Source organism: Vigna angularis, chromosome 1, assembly GCF_016808095.1.
Source record: "Vigna angularis cultivar LongXiaoDou No.4 chromosome 1, ASM1680809v1, whole genome shotgun sequence".
Lineage (NCBI taxonomy): Eukaryota > Viridiplantae > Streptophyta > Magnoliopsida > Fabales > Fabaceae > Vigna > Vigna angularis.
In genome coordinates this window covers 963,871-986,684 of record NC_068970.1, presented here as the reverse complement: position 1 = coordinate 986,684, position 22,814 = coordinate 963,871, and the positions used below count along the sequence as shown (strand labels likewise).

Genomic DNA, 22,814 nt, shown 5'->3' with positions numbered 1-22,814 from the left:
TAAAAGTTTTAATTAGGGAAAATTATTTACCGGAAAAGAGATCTTTATAGTGATTTCTCTTCTACCCGCCTTTAAGAAAAACAACACTAAATTGTTTCTGAAAAGATGAAAAAAACTTTACTATAACATTTTTAAAATGATAATAAGAAACTATTTTATTAAAGGAACACTTTGTTCTGAAAAATAAAATAAGATAAAAGAGAGACAATGGCAAATGAGGCAACTTTATTCAAAATCAGAATAGAATAAATATAAAGCAATTGTAACTTACACTTAGACTACGGTCACGCACGGCTTTTTACATCATGGGAGCTCTTATTTTTTTTTTATTATTATAATAATAATATAGGAGGCACTGGTAATAGTAGATATTTGTAGAACAAAGAAATTTGAAGCTAACTCACGTGTAGCTTTACCACAAAATAGGAAATCCTAAAAAAAATTGTTGCTTCATTCGAATATAAGTGGTACAATTTGTGCTACAACAGGCACTGTCACACGTCCTCTCATCAATCACGCACACTGTCACGTGTCATGAAGGAACAATTTATTGAGAACCTAGTAGACCCTAATAAAAAGTAACATAGGACCTGCTGGAACAAGAAAGCTGAGGTCCATGTGGTAAATTACAAAATGTGTAATTTTTTTCTATCTAAATAGGAGCAGATCAAAAGGGTCTATATACATTAAAAAATCTGTTCACTACCAAAATTGGACGACTCCAGTATGCAAAAATATTCACAAGGAGCCAAAACACAGTGATTGAAGTAATCATCTCCCTTATAATATCATAAAATGACCTCGAGAGGAAACAATATGAAAAAATTCAATTTCAACGCCTCACCAATTATGCAACTGAGAAGTAATGCTTTTCTCAACAGGATGATATTGGGTGTGCATGTATTTCCTAGCTTTCACAGAACCTGGCTGCTCAAGCCACTTGTCATATAAGCCTTTAATAATGGGATTGTCAAATGGTGATGCTGCCAAAACCTAGTGTATAAAGAAACAATGAATTCCGAATTAAAATTCTGATTGCAGAAAAGTGAAGAAAAAACAAACACAACAAAGACTACTCACAATAAAAGGTGCAAAACAAAAAAAGGAAGGTAAAAACCTAATGGCAAAGTTCCAAAGGGCAAGAAGCAAATATGGTAGAGCAGAGATCACCAATATGGATACAGAATTTTGTCCTACAAAAATCTATATGTTTACGCTTTTGATGCTCCCACTAATGCAGATGCAGACAAACAGTGAAGTGGCAAGTCAAACTTTTAATGTACTTACATTTTCCATGTAAACTGATTCTAACAACTGACTCAGTTCTTTGGGAGACTGCCCTGAAATTGGTTTAATTTGACCTCCTCCATTTAAGCAACCTGATTCATGAACATTCTTTCAGTTCAATACCTACCAATTTTATGGGCCTCACAAAAAGTATATTCATAGAAAAAACTAACAAATAATAAAATTTCTGATAAAAGGAAAAAGTATGGTACCTGAAGGGCATGCCATGATTTCTAGGAAATGATAATCACATTTCCCAGTTTTAAGTTTTCGTACAATGTTCTGTAGGTTCCGGAAACCATAACACAGAGCAAATTTTAACACTGTTTTTCCCTCAACCTGCACAGACAATATGATGTAGAACAGTAAGCAAGAGTAATCCTCAAAGTCCTCTTGGTTTGGCAGGGTACTCTAACAGGATTGAGAAACTCTATATAGGAAACAAAATATCAAAATCTACTACTGTAGAAAGTGAGTAACTGTTTATTCCTACGGTTTATTGACATAGCAAAGCATCATAATCAAATAATCCTATTTTGAGCAAGAAATTTTGTAATCCAAAATATAACAGTTACATATATAACTTACTATATATGTAAACCAACGTAATTTGTTATCCTTTCATCTCATAATAAAACTCCTTAGACTAAAAGTATACGGATTATCGATTGTTTTATGCCACATACAGTTACATATATAATTTACTATATATTACTTATAAAAAAATTATTATTTTTCTCTTATTTCCATTCTGTTATCTTCAACCAACAACCTATATTCCTTCATGTCTTTTCTCACTTACCCACTTCCTCTCCCTCTTTTTCTTTTCCCTCTACCAAACAAAGTATAAAAGTCTATATTACCAATTTTATCCCAAAGGAAAAATTTTGCTGATGAACAATTTTTTTCAGGGAACAAAGCAACATAAATTGCCACAACATGATGAAAGAATGATGGCAGCAAGCAAAGACTGCTGCTGAAGGAATAATAATGGACTTGTTCATGAAAGAATGATGACTTTGAAGAAATAATGAGAGAAATTGAATAACACATCAAATACCTAAGAAATTTCTGTCATCAAGAAATAGCTCTAAGAAAATTACTAATAGTTCAATTAGTTATAATGCTTATATATTCAACATTTTATAGTTAGATATTCGCAAAAAATAGATAATGATAACAATCTTCCTCACAAGCATAAAAATAATATCATAAACTTCTCTATAACTTGCCTCCAGAGTCACTTCCTGAAAATCTGAATTCCTGATGTTTCTAAAGGTCAAAGAATCATCCATTTGTCTTCCAAAAAGTGTTTTAGCAGCATATCGGAAAATTGTTTCTGCATAACCTCCAGAGCTTCCACGGACCCCATAAAGGAATCCTTCTTCATTGATATTTGTTAGCCTGCAAGCACCACACCACATCTGAGCACCATTGTTTGACAAACACATGAAATTAAATAATGGAAGCAAAAATTAGTTTCATACATTTTGTCCAGAGGAGTCTCATCTAGGCTTTTAAAATCAACTTCTTTTGACTATAAGATTGAACACCAAACAACAATTAGCATACATATCATTAGTTAAAAGTAGGAAAATGACAAGAAAAGTGTGAATGCATCAAATTTATAACCTGAATCAATTCCAAAACTTCTCCCGTAGTCAATACTGAATCTACCTCTGAAATCATATTAATTTCATTCTCGTGCCCTTCAACATGGGACTCGGATTGGAAAACAAAGTCATCCCTAGCAGCCTCAAGCTTTTTATCATAACAAGGCATTACGGTGACATGGTAAACTTCCTCAGGCCTGTCAGACAATTATTGAAATTCTTTTACTGTGCATATAACTATCAAGAAATCATGCCAAAATATATCATATCACTAATGATTGAGTCATCATAATCATCCAAAGACTAAGTGACATCCCTCAACTTCAAGGTAATTGTATGTCTTTCCATCACAAATTATAATTTAGAGTTAATAAACAACCTGAGTCCTAATTCTTGGCAAACATAGTTCTTTATGATAACTCCTACTGTTTGCTGTGGACTCTTCACTGATGAAATGTAAGGAAGAACAAAGGATCCAAGTTGCTTTTCGGCATAGCATATCCAACCTGCACGTAGATATTCACATCAATAACCAGAACTTCTTTGGCACATTGAAAAGTAAATCTGGTCTCCAACACAAAATGAAATGGTATGACTTATCGCAATAGAAACAAGGGGCCAAGTTAGTAAGATACACAAACCATAGTCAACAGAACCTCCTGAAATCCCAGCTTATATTCCTACTTCAAAAGTCTGAATATACAAAAATCATGTAACATTTTTCAATTTTTTTTGCAAGTTCCACTATCAATATGTTTTTATTGATAACATAATCTTATATAATTTTAAATAAACATCACTTTGTTGTGTTCTTATAATTTAGTTTTTGATGGGTCATTATTCATGTTCCAAATTCATGTCCAGCTTCCAAGTCTATTGCTTCGCAGACACAATTTGCATACACTATTATATTGATAAGCTCAACAATCTATACCTGGGCATGCTGATGTAATCATAGGTAGGCTTGATTTACTCCTTTCATCATCAACCAATTGGTTCTGTCTATACCTTGTGACGAACTCCACACAAGATTCGATAAGGGTCAAATCTCTACTGCAGCTGGTATCAAAAATTGCCTTCACTCCCAAGGACTTAAAAAATCTTGTCAGTTTTTTGAAAACCTGCAATACCAAGAGTTTGGTTGTCAGCCAGGAGGAAAAGAAGTTGGATTTTTCCTCAAATTTATTTAAAAAATCAGAACCTTACTAAAATCATTTTAAGAGCAGGGTTAAATATATTTTAAGGTTTTCATCCCTGCTGTGGACGCTCACTTTCCATCATAATTTGACTTTTTCAAATTTTCTTCAAATCATGAAAACATAAATGTGTAAACTTTGTTCACTGTACTTATTTTCAATGTTTTCTTTCATCCTAGGGAGACCATTAATCATTTTCATTCCATTTTAATGTAACTCAGAGTCCCACTTCACCAAAACAACATGGAGGTACAGTGTGATGTTATGCCCGAGAAAGTTGTAAAGGTCCGTTGTATTTAACCCAAAAAAATTATTAAGAGTAAAGCAATATCTAAAGTGTCACCTGAATTGGAGAAATGCCAAAATGAACAGCAATAGAAGCCCTTGACTGGGGAGAAAGTGACACAATCACAGCCTTTCCAGAATTAATATTGTTCAGAAACTCATCCAAACTTTGCTTCTCCAGCATAACTGTCTCTGCCGATGTGACGCATCCACTGCATTACCAGACAAATTAATTATGATTCCAAATAAAGCTTGAATTTTGACACCATAGACTCAAGAAACACATGAAATATAGACTTTTTAAAGAATCAAGTATGATCACTTAGACACTAGCTTTAACCAACAGTTTCTAAATGTCCTGCAACTAATATAGACGAAATTAAGCACTTGATATTTCTAAATCCTAGACATGCTAAGAAGCCCTAAATAAAAAGACCACAGAACCTCGCAAATTTGAATTCATCGATTAAATAAAGTGATTTATCTTCTCAAGTGAAAAGTTTGTGGGCTGTTTAGGTTATCATATAGGGTGACTATTGTTTTCATCAGACTACAGGTATAGGCTGGGCAGATGTGTACCGTGTAATATTACAGAATGGCTAAAGGTTACTCATTTTCAATTTTTTTCATTTCTAGTAAATTTGTTACACCCTTATTACAGAGGGGAAATTGATCAGATTCAGTCATAATGCATTAGTGAAGAAATTAGTAATATTGTTTCTGACTTTCTTAGTTTACTATTATTGCTGACTATCAATGTTAACTACTCTATCTTTGCTTTGGTCAACTATATTTCTCTTCAACGTTCCCCTGAATCAATGACTCATAGGAACTCGAGGGTATTATCTTTTCTCCAAATCCCTATATTTTTCTTCAACGTCTACAGAGTACCTCTCACTCTGCACCAATATCACTACATATTTGCTAACCACAAAAAATAGTAAAACAGCAAAAATTATCCGCTGAATTGTAAATTCGCACCAAAAAGTACCTGTTAAAAGCAAATAAATAAGTAGAAAGAGAGAGAAAGACTAGCCTGCATGCCAAACAATCCTTGAGAGAAATTTTAACAGGTTCAGACTTGACCTGCTTGTTAGCAAGTGATACCTACAGTGAATTTACATGTCATCAAGGGTTTGGCAACTGCTTAGTAAGATATTTGAATCCAATACAGGGAAGGAAACGAAAATACCTCTGGTTTATCGTTCTTTTTCAATCCCTTGAGGGAAACAATACATGCCTGCGATGGTGCGATGAAATCGTTGAGATCTCCGATCCGAAGCGCTGCCGAAAACTTCTCCGACATTCTCGGACAATTTAATAGCTAACAGCAGCAGTAGCACCCCGTAAGTTAATGAACAAAGAATGAATCAAAGGATTAGGTTAGGGTTTTGATTGGAATGGTAGGAAACTATGCCACAATCACAAATAAAAGTAGTATTCGGTTCCCTTGCGGAGTCAAAAGGAACGCAGAGAGGAGGGAAAGGAGAGCAAGAGAAAACACAAAATGCAATTCTGTGAACAGTGATAGAGGCCAGCGTGGGAAAGGTTAATATATCTTTCAAGGTGGGGGAACTTTTCATGACCGTTAGATTTATTGTTAGAATCAAGGGCTCACATTTTTTCTTTCTTTTTCTCTTTTCCGGATTTACCCTCTATCCAGTATCTAGTTACTCGTACACTCATCGGTGGTGCAAAGATGGTTGCCGGAGTTTGTACATAAGGCCGTGTATGGCGGTGATGAATAGTCGGTGCGGCGGCAAGAATTTTCATTATCCACTGTTTCGTATCAATTTTAGTTTTGCTTGGCGTGGGATGGTTTCCATGAGTTATCTTGTGATTTTAGAAAATGGTATAAAGAAGAAAAGAAACTAGTAATAGAAATCTCATAAGTTGTCGAGTCTTTAGGTTGACAAATGAAATTTTATTCCAATAAGAAATATTTATTTATAGACTCTAACTTTAAAATTGAGGATGGATTTCACTATAATAAAACAAATTTGTCTCCATTTAAGTTGATGCTAAAATAAACTTGATTTGAAATATGACAGGAGAGATTGACCAAATCTAAAGTATAAATTGTTATATAAGAGATTTGATAAATTTTTAATATAAAAATTTAAGATTTAATATTTGTGGGTGTTATTTTTCTATATAATATTCAATTTGTTCATTTATATTTAATGTTTCACAGTGAATATTGAACATTGGCATGATGTACAGAGGATTGTAAGCATTGATGAGCCAACTAAATTAATTTAATCCTATTAATTTATTTTAATATTATTAATTAAAAATATAATAATTTCAATTTATATTAAAGACATTAATTAAAAATATAATAATGTAAGCATTAATGTACAATTATATTAAAGACATTTTAAAAATATAAAATTTTAATAATTTTAATATTATTAATTAAATTAATTAATTTAATCCTATTAATTTAATAACTTGTTATTTTAATCATTATGAATTTGATTGACTTTTTCTAAAATCAAGTGATCGAAAATTGCGTAACAGCTAGACAATGTTTTCGAAAAACTGAACAACTCGTTAATATATAATATGAATCATAATGTAAGTTTAAAGTTATTTAGTTAATAGCTTAAATGAAAATTTATACTTTATTATTGTTTTTCAAAGTAATAAAGATATCAATAAACTAAAATCAACTTTAAAAGATGATAAATGAGAAAAGTATAATAAAATACACAAGTTTATTAAATGAGTGGCAACGGAAATTCACATGTTGGCATCATTGAGCAGTCCCTATCATATTGTTTCATCGATAACAAAGATAACAAAGAGGCTTCCAAATTAGAAAAGCTACTGTATAGCACTGAGGAAGAAAGACTGAGAATAAGTCGAAGAAAACAGGGTAGTTAGTTTCCAACAATACCTACCAACCTGAATGTTTGTTTTTGTTGCTGCCATACAAACGGAAGAGACTAAAAGCAGAAATACATGACAGAACCACCATACTAAGGCTAACCACTAAAGAACTTCCTATCCCTTCTCCCATTTTGTTGCAGAATTTGCCATACATGTTGCACACCTTCATCCACTGAAGTTCTGCTTGCCCTGCCTTTCCAATCATGCCAGATTGCAATGCAGCCGCCACTGCAGCCACTGTCACATAAGCCATCACCTGTATAAACATAAACAATGCCAACCTTCAACTTTCCATTCATGCTCATAAATCTAACACCATAAAATACTGTAAGCAATTGTTCTGTATTGGTTTTACTTCAAATTAGATGAAACTGGTGTAAACAGGGACAACAAACATAAAACTCTTCCATGATAAGACATAAAAGAAAACAAAATATTGTCTTTTGGTTAAATCTTCACAAATTTGTTTTAAGACATAAAACAAAACATTGGCCGCTTTGGGTTAAATTTTAAAAAAATTGTTTTTAGTACCGTTTCAAAATACTTCTTATCAAAAGAAAAGAATGTCCGCTTTAGATCAAATCCTCGAAAAAAAAACTTCTTACCAAGAGAAGAGAATATCTGTTTTAGGCCAAATCCTTTTAATACCTAAAAGACTTCTTACCAAGAAAAGAGAATATCAACTTTGAGCCAAATCCTCACAAATTTTCTTTATCCTGTGACTGGAGCTAAACCAAACATGTTATTGGTGAGATAAGTTATTGTTGTGCAGTACTCTAGTTAAACTTGTAATGAGTTTTGAGGGAAGAATTCAACAAAAAAATGTGTCCTTAAGAAAGATCTATCTGTGTCTGTCCCCACCCAAAAAAAACAAATAGAAGAAAAGTCAAACACAAGTTTTACCATAATGATAACGCGTGGCCCTAGAAGTGCTTAGGCGATTTCAGACAATTTTAATTCTCAACAACTGCATATGTGATCCCAACGGGGATTAAATGTGAAAACATGATATGTGGTGCAGTAGCAGTTGTTCATGCTTCACGGGAAAAACTGAGGTAATTATGAATAGCTATACAAATTTGACTGCTTCAGCCCCGACTTCAACAAAAATGAAGCCAACCCGACCCCACTCTTACATTATGACACGGGAATCTATGTAAGGAGTAAATACTTAGAACTGAATTAATTGTTGAGATAGTAAGTTGATCGGATGAATCTATCAAGACATTCAATTGTCACAGGTGGATCGATATGGGTTCACCCTTTCATTTCATTCTCCATTCTGTTTCATCAAACAGTTTCAAGAACTTTGGATGAACTCCTTATAGACAAAAGGTATTCGTACGACATGGGTTTGATTCACCTTTGGGCAAATGTCACGATTAGATACAAAAAAAGGAACCCAAAAAGTACTGATACTTTGGCTTTTGGCCATGGTCGAGTGCTGAGGATATACACACATTTAGCCTGTGTTTTAAGGAACATTTATGGGTATGTTAGGTTTCACGCTGGAACTACCCTACACACTTAAAAAAAACACGAGAAAGTTATAGCTATTCGGAGTTGCTACTTGTTAACATGGAAAAGAGAATTTTTTTTTTTTCCTTATGAACTACTGCATAAAATCGGCAAAATTAAACATACTGCATCAAATGATTTATGTTTAGATGCTTTTATCTTGAAAGTAATTTTAGTTTTTTCGGCCTAATGTAAAATCAATTTTGTCTCCAACAACTAAACATTGTCGTCTAGATTAGGATCACAATTGACAGAAGAGAAAAACAGTGGTCATGACAGACTTATTTATGGCAGCGAGAAGAGTGAAAATACAGGAACCTGATCACCAGAGAAAATGAGCCAAGCTAAGGGTTTGCTGAAGAGTACATGTCCTCTAACCATACTCACAACACAGCGCAATCCTTGGATTAAGGAGTACCCAACAGTTAGTCCATTGGCAATTACCAAGAACCTGCAAAGTTTAGGCAATCAATATTAGAATTAGCAGAGAAGAAAAACAAGTAGAAGAAGAAAGAAAGAAAGAAAAGAATGGAAAAGCTTACACCAAAGCCTTCATGTCTGTAAATTTAGCTTTCTTCTGAAAGGAGAAAAACTCTTTGACTTGGGAATCAGTCACCACAAGAACAATGGCAAGAACTCCTAGACCAAGGCTCACACCCCTTAGCACCATCTCTGCTATCCTCACCTTCCTATCCAAAGCTTTGAGATTTGTTCCATGGTAGACTGGAACAGTACCAGGACTCACACCCAAACCCAAATAACTCATTTTTCACTCTCAGATCAACACCCCAGTACAAGAAGAGAAATAGTAACGTAAAACAAAATAGAAGAAATGAGAAAACAAAAGTGAACAGCAAGAGGGTCTCCACTATTATTTATATAGAACACAAATTTCCTAACGAGTGACGATGAAACCTACTTGAAACGGCAATTGAAGCGTGGCTGCCAAGTGGTCAAAACCTAGAACTGAGAAGACAGAAGAGAACACGTATTGACAAAGGACACTCCACTCAACCATTAAACAAAAATGGGGTTAATAAGAACACTGTTGTTATTTCTGGTTCTGCATTTAAGGATTACTGAATGGCAAAAAAATGTGATTTTTAGAGCTTCTTCAATTTTTTATAGTGTGTCTGACAAGATAAAGAGTGCCTTAATTCTGGTCATTTAAGAAGCGTATGGTGCAGTTTTATGATGTCCCGTTTTTTCTAAGCCTCAACAAACAAACCTGCAGTGAGTGAACACTCAAATATAAATTATTTGTGGACACTGCACATCTACTTAATACTTAGTAACAGTAAGAGACAGAGAATAGAAAAATGTAGTGGATACAGTAAGTGATATAATATGATAATAAAGAGATATCCAAGAGAAAAATATGGTGAAGAAATAATCTGAGAATGTATCATTATTGTTTTACTTGCAGATACAGTACTTTGAACACTTTCGACACTTTTTTTCAGAAAAAGATAATGATAGTACAATAATTTTTTTTTACAACATTTTAACATCATTTATGTGTCATTGTGTGATTGGTTTATGCTGATGTTTATGATTATTATTATTGACTGTGAAGTATTTTTGAACCAATCATATAATAACACGTAGATAATATTAAAATGTTAATAAAAATATGTTGTGAAAGTATTATTATCCTTCAGAAAATATTGTATATAAGAAGAAGTTTTTCGCACGATTAAGTGGCAACCAAAATGTGTTAATCACTTTCATTTGATGGTAGGAATAACAATGTGAGTGCAAAAAATGTGGGAATGTGAAGAAGCAAAGGAATGATGAAAGATACATTATGTTGTGGTGGGACATGTGTTGTGTTGTGGCGTTTTTGTGTCCACAAGTTCACATCTCACCAAATTTTGTATACTATTGTTAGACACTTTAAAATGTGACTCCAAATGTTATTTTCAAAATAATAGGGTTATACAATTTTACATTTATTTAATCTACAGTATTAAAAAAAAATATCATAAAATTGTAAAACTTTTATATTTTTTTGAAAAATAAACAAGTGAAAAATAAAAAAAAAGAGAAAAAAATAATCATTGTAAAAAATTTATATATATTAAAATAGAATAATTATACATTAATAATATTTTTTTGACAATATTTTAATATTATTTATATGTAATTATGTGATTGGTCTAAAATTATTCTACAATTAATAATAATAATCATAAAATAATAATAAACATTAATCTTGATCAATCACATAATAACACGTAAATAATGTTAAAATGTTATAAAAAAATGTTGTCACGATATCATTATCTATTAAATTATATTTTTCTCGTTGCAAAGGGGATAAAAGCGTGTGTAGTATGACCCACTGCACTGAGTAGAAAAGCAAGCACTTCATTCCACTAAGTAAGCACATCACCACTCACACTTAAACTATTCAAAGTGGTTGGTGATGTAGGGTTTATGTGTGAATGAGAGTTATTTAAAGTCTTATTCTATGCATAATATAAGTTTTGCTTCTATATTATATTGTTTTTTATGTAAGGCTGTCCATCAGCATGATATAATCAATAGTATAGCCATTAAATATTAATTCTTCATGATAATATAATTAGATATAGTGAATTTAAAGTGAAAGTAGTTTCTTTTGCAAATGGAAGCATATCACATTAGCAAAGGGCTACAAAATTAGTATATTTTAATAAATTTAATTTTATGTGAAAGATGAATATGTAAAATTGAAAAATTCAATTATTACTAGGAAAAGTGACTTAACTTCATGCTATATTCCCCATTACATACAATTGTTTGGAGTCTACTGTTCAGTTCATTATAAATAACTACAAAAGTGTCATATTATTACTTTAAATGTTTATATATAGACAAAAGTTAATACAAAACTAACACGTATCATCATTTATTATATTAAATTTTAAAAAATAACATAAAGATAATAGTTCTATAATGGTTTTTAAATTGAAAAAAAATAACGTTTTGAATCCAATGATTGCTTTGTTGCTTGTTGGGAAAGTTTTGGATAAGAAATATTTTAACAAATTTAATTCAGTACTTCATAATTATGTATTATCGAATTAGCATTTTCAAAAACTATATTTTTTTTTTCATTTTTAAAATTAATATATTATTATATTAATTTTTAAATTTTATTATTGATACAATTTTTAATTCTTTGTAAAAAGTACTAATTATATTTCAAATCTTTAAAAGGTTGATTTTTGGATCAGATAAGTAAGAGAACATTATTCAAATATATTTGATAGTGAACTAAAATGAGTTAAGTTCATTAAATACTTAATCTAAATAGTATAGTGATAGTTAAGATGCAAAGCTTCTTATCATTTATTAGTTCCAAGTTATTAAAGAAATATTTAATTAGCTATGAAAACGGGTTGAATAGATTATAGATAGTATTTAAAAAAACCGTCATGTTACTTTATGAGTATTTGTGAAAAAATATTTATTAGTTTTTTTTTATCTATGGATATTAGATACCGCAAATATTTATATATATATATATATATATATATATATATTTTTTTTTTTAATTTCAAATAAAATTATTTAAAAATAAATCTTCAATATTTATATTAAGATAAAAATTAATTTTTAAATAAAATTCAAATCAAATTACTCAATAAAATATTAATACAACTAGAAGTTTAATTTTTCTAAATAATAAATTTAAATAAATTGCATCAAAATATAAATTTTGAAAAACTAATATTCTACAAAGTAATTTCAATTTTATATATCTAAATAAAAAAATATATACTTAACATTTCTTTCACTAATAATTTTATTTTGATCACTTAAATTTTAAAAAATATTTAAATATAAAATTTATTAACAATAGCTGCAAGTTAAATACTATAATATTCATACTTGTCTTATTAATAAACTAGTAAGTAAATATTCATACTAATTATTTGCAGATATCAATTAGAAATATTCTTTTAATATCACTCACAAGTGTACCAGCCGATATCCATAAATGTGGATTATTTATATCCATACCACTAACTTTCTTATTCTTATCTAAACAATGTCATGGTTTGAATAAAAAAAACAATGTAAATTTTTAGAGTTTATTTAAATAAGAAGAAAATACACTATAACAATTTAGACACTACCTTTATTTTAGCCAATAGTTTTACTAACTCCACCTTATAACATTTAAATGCAGAAATGAAGAAGAAAATTTATTTAGTTAAATTTGAAATTTTAATCAAATCAGACATTTAAAATAAGAATCATCTGAAATGAGATGAGTCTATAATCCAGGGAAAAAAACAAAACTAAGAATTGTACTTGATTTAGCCATGTCACTGTTTCAGCTTCACATCAAGCCATGGAAAAAATAAGAATGTAACAGAAGCATACAGACTCCATTACTGCCAACAAAGTTTAACTGCAAAATATGATCTTACAAAATAAATCACTTCATACATTATTCAAGGAAGCAATTCATACTTGCATGAGCCATGACCTGCCATTAACACAAGATATCACTAATCAGATTTAATGTCTGAGTAATTGTTAATGTTAAAGGATAAAACATTGAATCTAATGTGTGAAAAGTCACCTTCTTTAACTTAGATCCGACGTATCACTAATTGATTACTTAGTATCACTAATTGATTACTTAGTAACTCAATTTAACTTGACTTACTTATTAGTGATTCAAAAAAATTTAAACCCAACTTGATTCATTACATATCCATGGATTAAATAGATTGACTCATCAGAAACAAGTTTTTTTTTTTTTCATTTCCATAAAAGTAATAAATTTTTTCTAATTAAATTTAAATAAATTTTGATATAAAATGATGTTAAATTTTAAAGACAATTCAAAAATATATATAATCCAAAATCATCTTAAACTCCAAAATATAATTCAAAAGCAAGTACAAAAAAAAGTTAGATGGGTTGACGAGTTAACCTGACTCATTACGTTCAACTCAGGTGAACCGAATTCGTAATGGATTGGACTCAAAATTAGTCTGTATTAAAATTTTAATTTTTTTTCAATCCAACTGAGATCCAAACGTGTGGTGGACCGATTGAGTCACGGGTTCTTTTGACAACATTGATGAAAACAATTGTAAAACTATCAGATGTGTTATAAGAAATTATTTAGAGATGTTACTTGGGTCAAGATCAGTGGTGATTGCAGCAGAATTGAAATAGCAAGAGCCTCCTTTGTGCTTGAACCTCTGATAGTAACTGTTGAAGACATAGGAGGCATGGTTCTTCAAGCTATTTGGAAGGTAACATGGTTGGTTCACTTTTATCATGCTGCAATCTGCTCCACCATTTTCACAAGCCCAATCTATGGCCCTTTGTAACTCCTCATCTGGTGTCTGCTCATCTGCTATGCACCATTCCTCAAACTGTCCTGAAACTTTTTCCAATAACTCAGCATTCCGATAACACTTTGGCTTCCACCACAAAATAGATCAACCACTTTTAGTTTTCGTTCAATAACACTACCTCATACAATAAACCAAAATTCAATAAAATTAGCTCAACTATTGAAGAGGGTAATGCTGATTTTACCATATGCTTGAAAAGATAGAGTCAAAAGCAGCAGAGCTATTAGAATTTTGAGCATTGGAGAATTCATTGTTCTTCATGAGCTATCCTTGAAACATGTTTCAATTCATGTAATGGCTGAAAAATATTTCTATTTGCTACTCTCTTTATAGAATTTCAGAGTTTATCTTTCTTCAATAACCGACACACCTAGGAATGGTCCTACTTCCATTCCTTGTTTGTCAAGTAACTTGAAACTTTTCTTTTCTTTAAAAATTCTCAACCACTTTGATTTTGTCATATGGAATTTTCCTTTTCTTATATATCCAGGTGTGAGACAGGGACATTCCAAATATGGTATTCGAATCATTTTAAAAATAGCCATAACTTGCCGAATAAGGTTAGAAAATTGCAGCAGAAAGTAAATTGAGAGAACCATCACAGTAGTATTTGAAGGAATCAGTAATTCTGTGGCTTGGGATCCAACAAATTATCTTGTACAATTATAGTGTCGGTTAAGATAGCAAGAACAAACAGTTCAGTAGGTCTATTCTGTGCATATTTTGTTTTCAATGAGGAATCTAGATGACCAATTTTCCAAGCAAGCTATCAGATTCAGAACATAAAGCAGAAGTCAGGATACCTAAAGGGATAGCAAATAAAAAAGTTATTTCTTTTCATCTGGTTATGCCTCCAAAGAGTGACCAAAAAGAGGAGTTATTACCAAATCACACAAAAAATTATTGACAAATGTTTGCTCCAATTCTTTGATCAATGCCATGGAATCAATGGGATAATACGAAATAATACTAATAAAATGTCAAGAAAGAATTGAGACTAAAAAGCATGTCACGTTTTCGTAATTGTTTTTCTCAATATTTTTCTAAATTACTTTCAAACCATTTTTTTAAATAATTACATTTTAAAAGCCCAAACCTTTAATGCTGATCATGGTAAACCCATTTATGTTTCTCAGTGAATTCATGAACTTCGTCGAAATTAAAAATCTTGATTAATTTTTATGTCGTTTCTTTTTTTAACCATGCTTTTCTAAAGAAAAAAAAATGTTTTTTCATTACTTATTCTTTTGCAGATTGAATTTCTTCGAAATTTTCTGGACCAAATTCTGCATTTTTTTTGCAGCAAATTCTGGCACAGCCAATCCTAGCTTGATATGGCATTAATGTTGATAGTGTATTCGGTATGACTCCGTGAATTTGTCAGAACAGTACACACAAACAAACAGAAAAGACAATTTGGATTGGTTCAGATCTGAAGTTATCTTCTGTTGTTATAATCTCTGGTTGGTTGCATGAAAACCGTTTACTAATTCAGAGTGATATGTTTCTGTCTGTGTTTATTATACTTATTTAACCTGTTCTATTTTTGTTCAAGTTCCTTCAGTACTTTTCCAAAGGTATCACACACACAATAATCAGCTCCAAGTTTCCCCAACCATGTCCATGATCATGTAGCCCTTAGGCCAAAATTTTCCAGTTTCCCACTTTCCAATAAGATTGAGTTGATAGAGCTACATTAGAATACACAAATAATCATAGACCGAATCAAAGAAACTATAACCCACCCAGAAGACAAGACAGAAGCTTCATAGCTATTCAAACACTCACAAAAATTTCCAGAGACAGTTCACGTTATTTCAAACCTAATTGTTGAACCTTCTAGCTAGACATAGTCATAGATAGTGATAATGTGCTGATTAAGTAATAGCTACATTAGAAAGGGTTGTATTTGAAGCTACAATATTACTTATTAGACAAGTATATATATGTTAATGTTACAGGTGAAGAGAGGTATCAACACCAGAGTCAGAGCCGGAATCCCAATCATAGAGGTTCTTCCACGAAGCCTGAAGGGACTGTGTATGTGTAGAATCTATGGAGCTGGTGTTCTTGGAGACTGGGGTCTCAATAGTGCTTTTGTTGTACTCTACCATGCACTGTGAAGTTGGCCATAGAGAAAGCGAAACATGGGGAAGTGACCCTGATGGGATCATCAGTTCAGGGTGGAAAAACTGCTTCGTAGTGGTGTTGGAATTGAAGTGTTTAGGATCTATAGTGAAAATTTTCAGCAACTCTCTCTTTTTCCTCATTTCTTTCGCTTTCTGCAACTGTCTAAATCTCTCTTGTAGCAGAACAATGGAGGAGCGAACTGCAGCGGGTTCGTGGATCTTACTTCTCATTATGAGTCGCTATGTTGCAGTATCTCTAAGGAGGAATGGATTGGTTTTTATTGTACTATTTATAGAGGGATGGCATGGTTAGGATTTTGTAACACAATGAATTCTTAATGATTATAAAAGAAATGAGAATCGGCAAGTGAGCTGAAAAATCCAAAAAGAAGATGTTGATTGACCAGTATAACCGATTTTGTAACCAGTGAATGTGACTATGTGGGGTATTGCATAAGCATATCTTTTTTTCTTTCTTTCTTACAATGAGACAAGAGCATTGGTAAATCAGAAAATGACTCGCTGAATAGTCCAAGAGAAAGGTGAAAGTAGCATGTGGAAGGGAGTGTTTGGAAGAATAATGAGTCGATTGGTGGTTTGTCAGCTTGTGAACATGTCCAAAAGCCCTGTTTTTCAGCTCTGTGGCTCCACAGCCACGATAAATCGTATATTTTATACGAATCCAACCATATAAAAAATTTACATTACTTTCTATTCAAAACCTTACCTTAGATAATGAATTAATAAATATTTCGTATTTATTTTTTTATTTTTATTCGATGAGACTTAAATTCACATTTAAAATCCTACCGTTTACATCTTTCACTCTAATGCTTTACTGACCTTTTTCTTTTGTTGGGAGAAGGTGAAGTTGAAGGATTTAGCAAAAGGGACAAAAGCTAAAAGCTAGAAGGGAGGAATGATATTTTCTGTTCATAAGATCATGCTTTGATGAAACAATTGTGTATGACAAGGACAAACATACCAACATTCTCCTCTCTCTCCATCTCTATGCAACTTCTTTGTCTTCAAGTGTTTGGAGGTAAATGGCATGCAGAAATGAAAGCTGCAGATACCAGTAATGGTTGGGTTGGTGATTCTTTTATGCAGCATAATCCCCTATGATTTCGTCGTAGTCCTTGAAGTTTGAAACATGTGTTGGCTAATTGAGATTATATTAATTAGACTCAAATATTGTAGGCGTGGCATGCATTATGTCCAATTATATTTCCTTTGCCCATTAAGTTACATACAACAAGCTTGTTTTGGAGAAAGGAATCATACCAAATTAGCAACAAATAAGGATAAAAAGAATTCAGTTAAAGAAAGAAACGTATTTTTGGTAAATGCTTTCTATTGTCTATTCAAACAAAGAAACATGTTTTTGGTAAATGTTTTTTTATTATATCTATTGGTTACATTGTAGTTTTTAATATGGTGGGATTTTTAATCTCTTTTATTAGAGAAAAAAAAAGTTGATAATTAATGTTTCGACTGGATCGGTGGGGACCCTGTAAAAACACACAAACTTACTGTCGAAGACGGACGGGCGGGCACTGCTGAATCCCACGAACCGACGCAAGCTGCACTGGCGGGCGGCACAAAGATGGACGGTCGCTGCTCCACGCTCCAAACCGGGCGGACGTCCTCCTATTCCAGACGCTCGCTATCTGCTCCAAGCCGGGCGGACGTCCTACTACTCCAGACGCTCGCTCTGTGTTCCAAGCTGGGCGGACGTCCTCCTACTCCAGACGCTCGCTCTCTGCTCCAAGCCGGGCGGACGTCCTCCTACTCCAGACGCTCGCCCTCTGCTCCAAGCCGGGGGGTCGGGTACCTGCTAAAGCACTCCGACGCTCAAGTCAGTAATATGACAGAGCGTTCTATAATGCATGCATGTGTTGCGTTCTAAGCAATCTGTCCAGAAATCATACCTGAGACCTTTATTTATACTGATTGTAATGGGCTTTTACCTTTTGGGGGCCTGGAAACGGCCCAATAATACCTTAATCTTCATTAAGGACTTTAATGTGCCATTTAGCTTTTAACAATGTTATCAACTGAGTGCAGATCGTTTGGGAAGGCGTTCAGTCTATGGATGATTGGACGCTCGGTCCTAATTGGTGGGCGGACGTCCAATCTTGGGTGGACGTCCGGCTCCCGAATGGGTGGGTGCTCGTTAGACACCTTGGGCGGACGTCCGTGGACAAATGTCCAGTTCCTGAGGACGCTCGGTCCAGATTCTTGGCGGACGTTCGATTCTGGAATGTTTGGACGCTCGGTCCGGAATATTGGGCGGACGTGCAACCTTTGGCGGTCGTCCGGTTTTGAGCGGGCGGCATTATATCAAACGTTCGCTCGGTCTATGCTGGGAGGGCCTGTCAGTACATAAGCCCCCGCAGCCCGAGCATAATTTTATTGTGCGAAGGGGTTGTCCACGCCTGGATGGGCGACATTTGGAAAAAACCGCTAGATCCATGAAAACTCGGATAACTGTTCTTTTGGACGTTCGGTCTTTGGTACTTGACACGGGTGGACGCTCGTCATCTTGGACGGACATGCCATCTTGGGTGGACGTCCGAATGGCTGGACGCTCGTCCTCTTGGACGGACATGCCATCTTGGGTGGACGTCCCATCTTTGGGAGGACGTTCTGTCTTGGTTGGCTGGACGCTCGCCATCTTGGACGGACGTTCCATCTTTGGACGGACGTCCCTTCTTGAATGGTTGGACGCTTGTCCTATGCCGGGAGGACCTTGCAGTACATAAGCCCCCCAAGCCCGAGCATAATTTTATTGTGCGAAGGGATTTTTTAGATGGCCCCCGAATTGCTGGCTGGGTCCATGTGGAGGTCGACTTGGCGTACCTTGGAGGACAAATGGCCGGACGGTTGATTGTTCATGTCATATTTGGTGGACGTCCTCCTACTCCAGATTGATGATAAATGCCAGATTCGGCTAAGTTATGGACGGCCGGCGATTGATGATAAATGCCAGATTTGGCTAAGTTATGGACGGCCGGTCATTGATGATGAATGCCAGATTTGGATAAGTTATGGACGGCCGGTCATTGATGATGAATGCCAGATTCGGCTAAGTTATGGACGGCCGGCGATTGCTGAATGCCAGATTTGGCTAAGTTACGGGTGGCCGGTTGATTGATTACTGAATGCCAGATTTGGCTAAGTTATGGACGGCCGGTCATTGATGATGAATGCCAGATTTGGCTAAGTTATGGACGGCCGGTCATTGATGATGAATGCCAGATTCGGCTAAGTTATGGACGGCCGGCGATTGCTGAATGCCAGATTTGGCTAAGTTATGGACGGCCGGTCATTGATGATGAATGTCAGATTCGGCTAAGTTATGGACGGCCGGCCCTTTGCTTCATGGCCCAACCAAGCTGAGAGTTGTTCTCGGAGGAACACTCTTTTTCACCAGCTTGGTCTTAATGGGGCGGACGGTCCTTTGCTTCATGGCCCAACCAAGCTGAGAGTTGTTCTCGGAGGAACACTCTTTTTCGCCAGCTTGGTCTTAATGGGGCGGACGGTCCTTTGCTTCATGGCCCAACCAAGCTGAGAGTTGTTATCGGAGGAACACTCTTTTTCACCAGCTTGGTCTTAATGGGGCGGACGGTCCTTTGCTTTATGGCCCAACCAAGCTGAGAGCTGTTCTCGGAGGAACACTCTTTTTCGTCAGCTTGGTCTTAATGGGGCGGATGGTTGATAACAGTTGAAAAACTGTTATTTTCATGCTTAAAATTGATATTAAAAGCAACCTTTAGACTTAGAAACTAGCTTGAAATCAATGCTTTTATCTATATTTTCAGAAATAAGAGAGCTGGACAGGTTTATGCTTGATTTGAGTGTTTTTGTGCAGGTTTTAAGGTGAATTTAGTGAAAGAAGTAAAGAAGGAGAGAAGTGGAATCATAAAAGGAAGCAAAGAGTGCAAAAAGAGAAGTCGAAGGCACCGCTCAGCGGCATTTTACCGCTGAGCGGCACTCAGGAGGTCACGGGAGGTCCGTTGAGGGGCAAACTGGCCGCTGAGGGGAAGAAAAGTGAAGCGAGGTCACCGCTGAGCGGCACTTTTTGGGCTTGGGCTTTTGTAATCTTTTGTAACTCTAGAATAGTATATAAGGACTTGCACGTCCTAGGGTTAGACATCTTTGGCAGAAACGAGGCAAACACTCTCTCTTCCACCCCTTTGAAGGAGGATCTTGGATGCTCAGGCTACCTCTTCACCTTTTTAGGGTTTATTCTTTCATACTTTCATTGTAATTCATCTAGGTTCACCATGAATATGGTGAACTAAACTCTGTATGTTTGTTGGGGAATCAATGTAATCTCTTGAAGCTCTCATATATGGAATTTATGCTTGCATCTTAATCTAAGACTTATGCTTTCTTTCATCATTAGTTAGGGTTTTTCCTCTTTGCTCAATGCTTGCATTGTTTAACTCATTATATTGCATGATTATTGGTTTTGTCGATACGGACACGTACGGGGAAGTCTAGATCCGGGGAATTTCTCCCAATGGTATATTGGTTGTCGTTAAGCTCCTGCACTTATGAACTAATCATTAGGAATGCTAGGAATTGTATGAACTATTTGATTAGGGAGAAGCCATCTAGAATGGTACTTTAGAGAGTGGCATTAACAATGATGATTTGAATGTTGAATTCCTAAAATGTATGAGAGTGGATGAGATGAAATTGACCCCCAACAACATATTCATCCATATATTTCATTGAAAGTGTTTATCTTTTGTCTTTGCCATTGATCAATTCATGCATACATGTTTATTTTTCGTCTTGCATATTAAAATCTAAATATTTCGTTTGTAAGTCCTAGCTAATCAACAAATCACATAACTAAACTAGGCCGTGAGTCCTTTGGGAAGAACGATACTTGGTCTTACCAAGTTTATTACTTGAACGATTCGGTCATACTTGCCGATTGTGAAACAAGTTTGTGACATCATATTTTGGTGCTTACAAATTTGTCCATCAAGTTTTTGGCGCCGTTGCCGGGGACTCGTGGTTTAACTGGTTAATTTGTGTGATTATTGATTATCTTTGACTTTAATTTTGAATTTCTGTTTTTATTTTTCTGTTTTTATTTTTTCTGTTTTTATTTCATTTTATTTTATTTTATTTTATTTTATTTTCTGTTTTTATTTTATTTTATTCTCTAAATCTTATATCTTCTTTTATATCTTTTTGTGCTAACAATTGTTTTTAGGGTTTTGTGCCTAATGTCTGCAGAATGCAATTTGGTCAAGAATTTAACTATATGGGCACTCAATTCTACCAAAGTAATCTCAACCACTGGTGGGAACCTCACTCAAGCATGGATCAAAGCCAATTTTGGCAAGTTGCTGGACAATTTGAGAACCAACCACAACAACAATGGCAGCGAAAACCCTTTCTATCAGGAAGTTTGGATAGGTTGGAGGACACCCTTCAACGATTTTTGAAAAATTCCGACTCTACTCAGAAAAGCATTGAAGAATCATGTAAAAGGATGGAGATGCACTTTCGTTACATTAGTCAAAGATTGAATGATGAGGTTAATACTGAAGTTAACCTTAAGGAGGAAGGGCAAGGCATTATCACTGAAAGTGACAAGATTCTTGATGAGGAAAAATTAGAGGGAGATGAGGAAAGGGTAGAGAGAAAAGAGAAAGAAGAGTTGAGTGAGAAAGATAAAGATGAAGAAAAAGAAAAAGAAGTGGTTGAGAGAGAAGAGAGAAAGAAGATTTGTGTGAAAATAAAGAAGTTGAAAAGAAAAAGAAAAGGGAAGAAAAAAATGAAAGAAAGGAAAAAGAGAAAATTTAGGGAGAGAAAAAGGAAGAAAAAGAAGATGAGAGGAAAGAAGAAAAAATCATATGAAAAATCCCATCCTCATCTAAAGAAGAATCATAGGAAGGAAAAGAAATTTAAGTGCTTTATGGAAATCTTCAAGAAATTGGAGATTAAAGTTCCTATGATTGAGACACTGCAACAGGTTCCTGGTTTGATTAAATTTCTAAAGAAGTTCAGTAGAAAGAAGAAGAAAAAGAAGAAGGAACTTGAGCTTTACTGGGTCAAGCTAATGACGTTAAAAGAGCGCTTGCTGGGAGGCAACCCAGTGATTTACAAACTTTTGATTTGGATTTTGGTTTTGTAACTTTTACTTTGTGGACATTATTTTTGTAATTATTTTGTTTGAGATAGCATCTACTGAAGGATGCTAGGTGGTTAAGTATCTACTGAAGGATACTATGTTTGTAACACCTACTGATGGGTGTTGGTAAGAAATTTTGCACCTACTGATGGGTGCTGGTAAGTTTGAAACACCTACTGATGGGTGTTGGTGGATTTTGGGTCAGGCTCGTGACGTTAAACAAGCGCTACCTGGGAGGCAACCCAGTTGATTGTTTGTTTCTGTTTGTTTATTTTTAGTTAGGATTTGCATAAGCATTTTTAACATTGAATTGCAGGGAACCTATGAGGGACATGTAGGGAAGGCACGTAGGTCAAGAAAAG

At 34.2% G+C, this 22,814-nt stretch overlaps 4 protein-coding genes across 6 annotated transcripts; all 4 read right to left on the bottom strand.

The window, feature by feature from the left end:
• Nucleotides 1-430: 430 nt before the first annotated feature.
• Nucleotides 431-5,971, bottom strand: LOC108333386 (protein NAR1). The gene is made up of 11 exons (XM_017569189.2): nt 5,574-5,971; nt 5,418-5,488; nt 4,440-4,593; nt 3,835-4,021; nt 3,280-3,406; nt 2,920-3,097; nt 2,775-2,824; nt 2,520-2,691; nt 1,500-1,626; nt 1,288-1,379; nt 431-993 (listed from the first exon to the last, which is right to left on the bottom strand). The coding sequence occupies exons 1-11, from the start codon at nt 5,685-5,687 to the stop codon at nt 841-843; spliced, it is 1,425 nt and encodes a 474-aa protein (XP_017424678.1). The 5' UTR covers nt 5,688-5,971; the 3' UTR covers nt 431-840.
• Nucleotides 5,972-7,084: 1,113 nt separating this feature from the next.
• LOC108321451 (CASP-like protein 2B1) lies at nt 7,085-9,977 on the bottom strand. The gene is made up of 3 exons (XM_017553244.2): nt 9,337-9,977; nt 9,113-9,245; nt 7,085-7,532 (listed from the first exon to the last, which is right to left on the bottom strand). Exons 1-3 carry the CDS (start codon nt 9,558-9,560, stop codon nt 7,284-7,286), a joined length of 606 nt encoding a protein of 201 aa, XP_017408733.1. The 5' UTR covers nt 9,561-9,977; the 3' UTR covers nt 7,085-7,283.
• A 3,090-nt stretch (nt 9,978-13,067) lies between these two features.
• LOC108340599 (glucan endo-1,3-beta-glucosidase 12) lies at nt 13,068-14,475 on the bottom strand. Of its 3 annotated transcripts, none has more exons than XM_017578097.2 (3): nt 14,348-14,475; nt 13,938-14,186; nt 13,068-13,277 (listed from the first exon to the last, which is right to left on the bottom strand). In XM_017578097.2, the coding sequence occupies exons 1-3, from the start codon at nt 14,412-14,414 to the stop codon at nt 13,243-13,245; spliced, it is 351 nt and encodes a 116-aa protein (XP_017433586.1). In that variant the 5' UTR covers nt 14,415-14,475; the 3' UTR covers nt 13,068-13,242. The 3 variants fall into 3 exon arrangements, with proteins under 3 accessions (XP_017433586.1, XP_017433577.1, XP_052727649.1); XM_017578088.2 differs by having other exon boundaries at nt 13,938-14,192; nt 14,348-14,473; XM_052871689.1 differs by having other exon boundaries at nt 13,938-14,229; nt 14,348-14,463.
• Nucleotides 14,476-16,118: 1,643 nt separating this feature from the next.
• Nucleotides 16,119-16,523, bottom strand: LOC108330193 (uncharacterized). The gene has a single exon (XM_017564699.1). It carries the CDS (start codon nt 16,521-16,523, stop codon nt 16,119-16,121), a length of 405 nt encoding a protein of 134 aa, XP_017420188.1.
• Between the last annotated feature and the right edge of the window lie 6,291 nt (nt 16,524-22,814).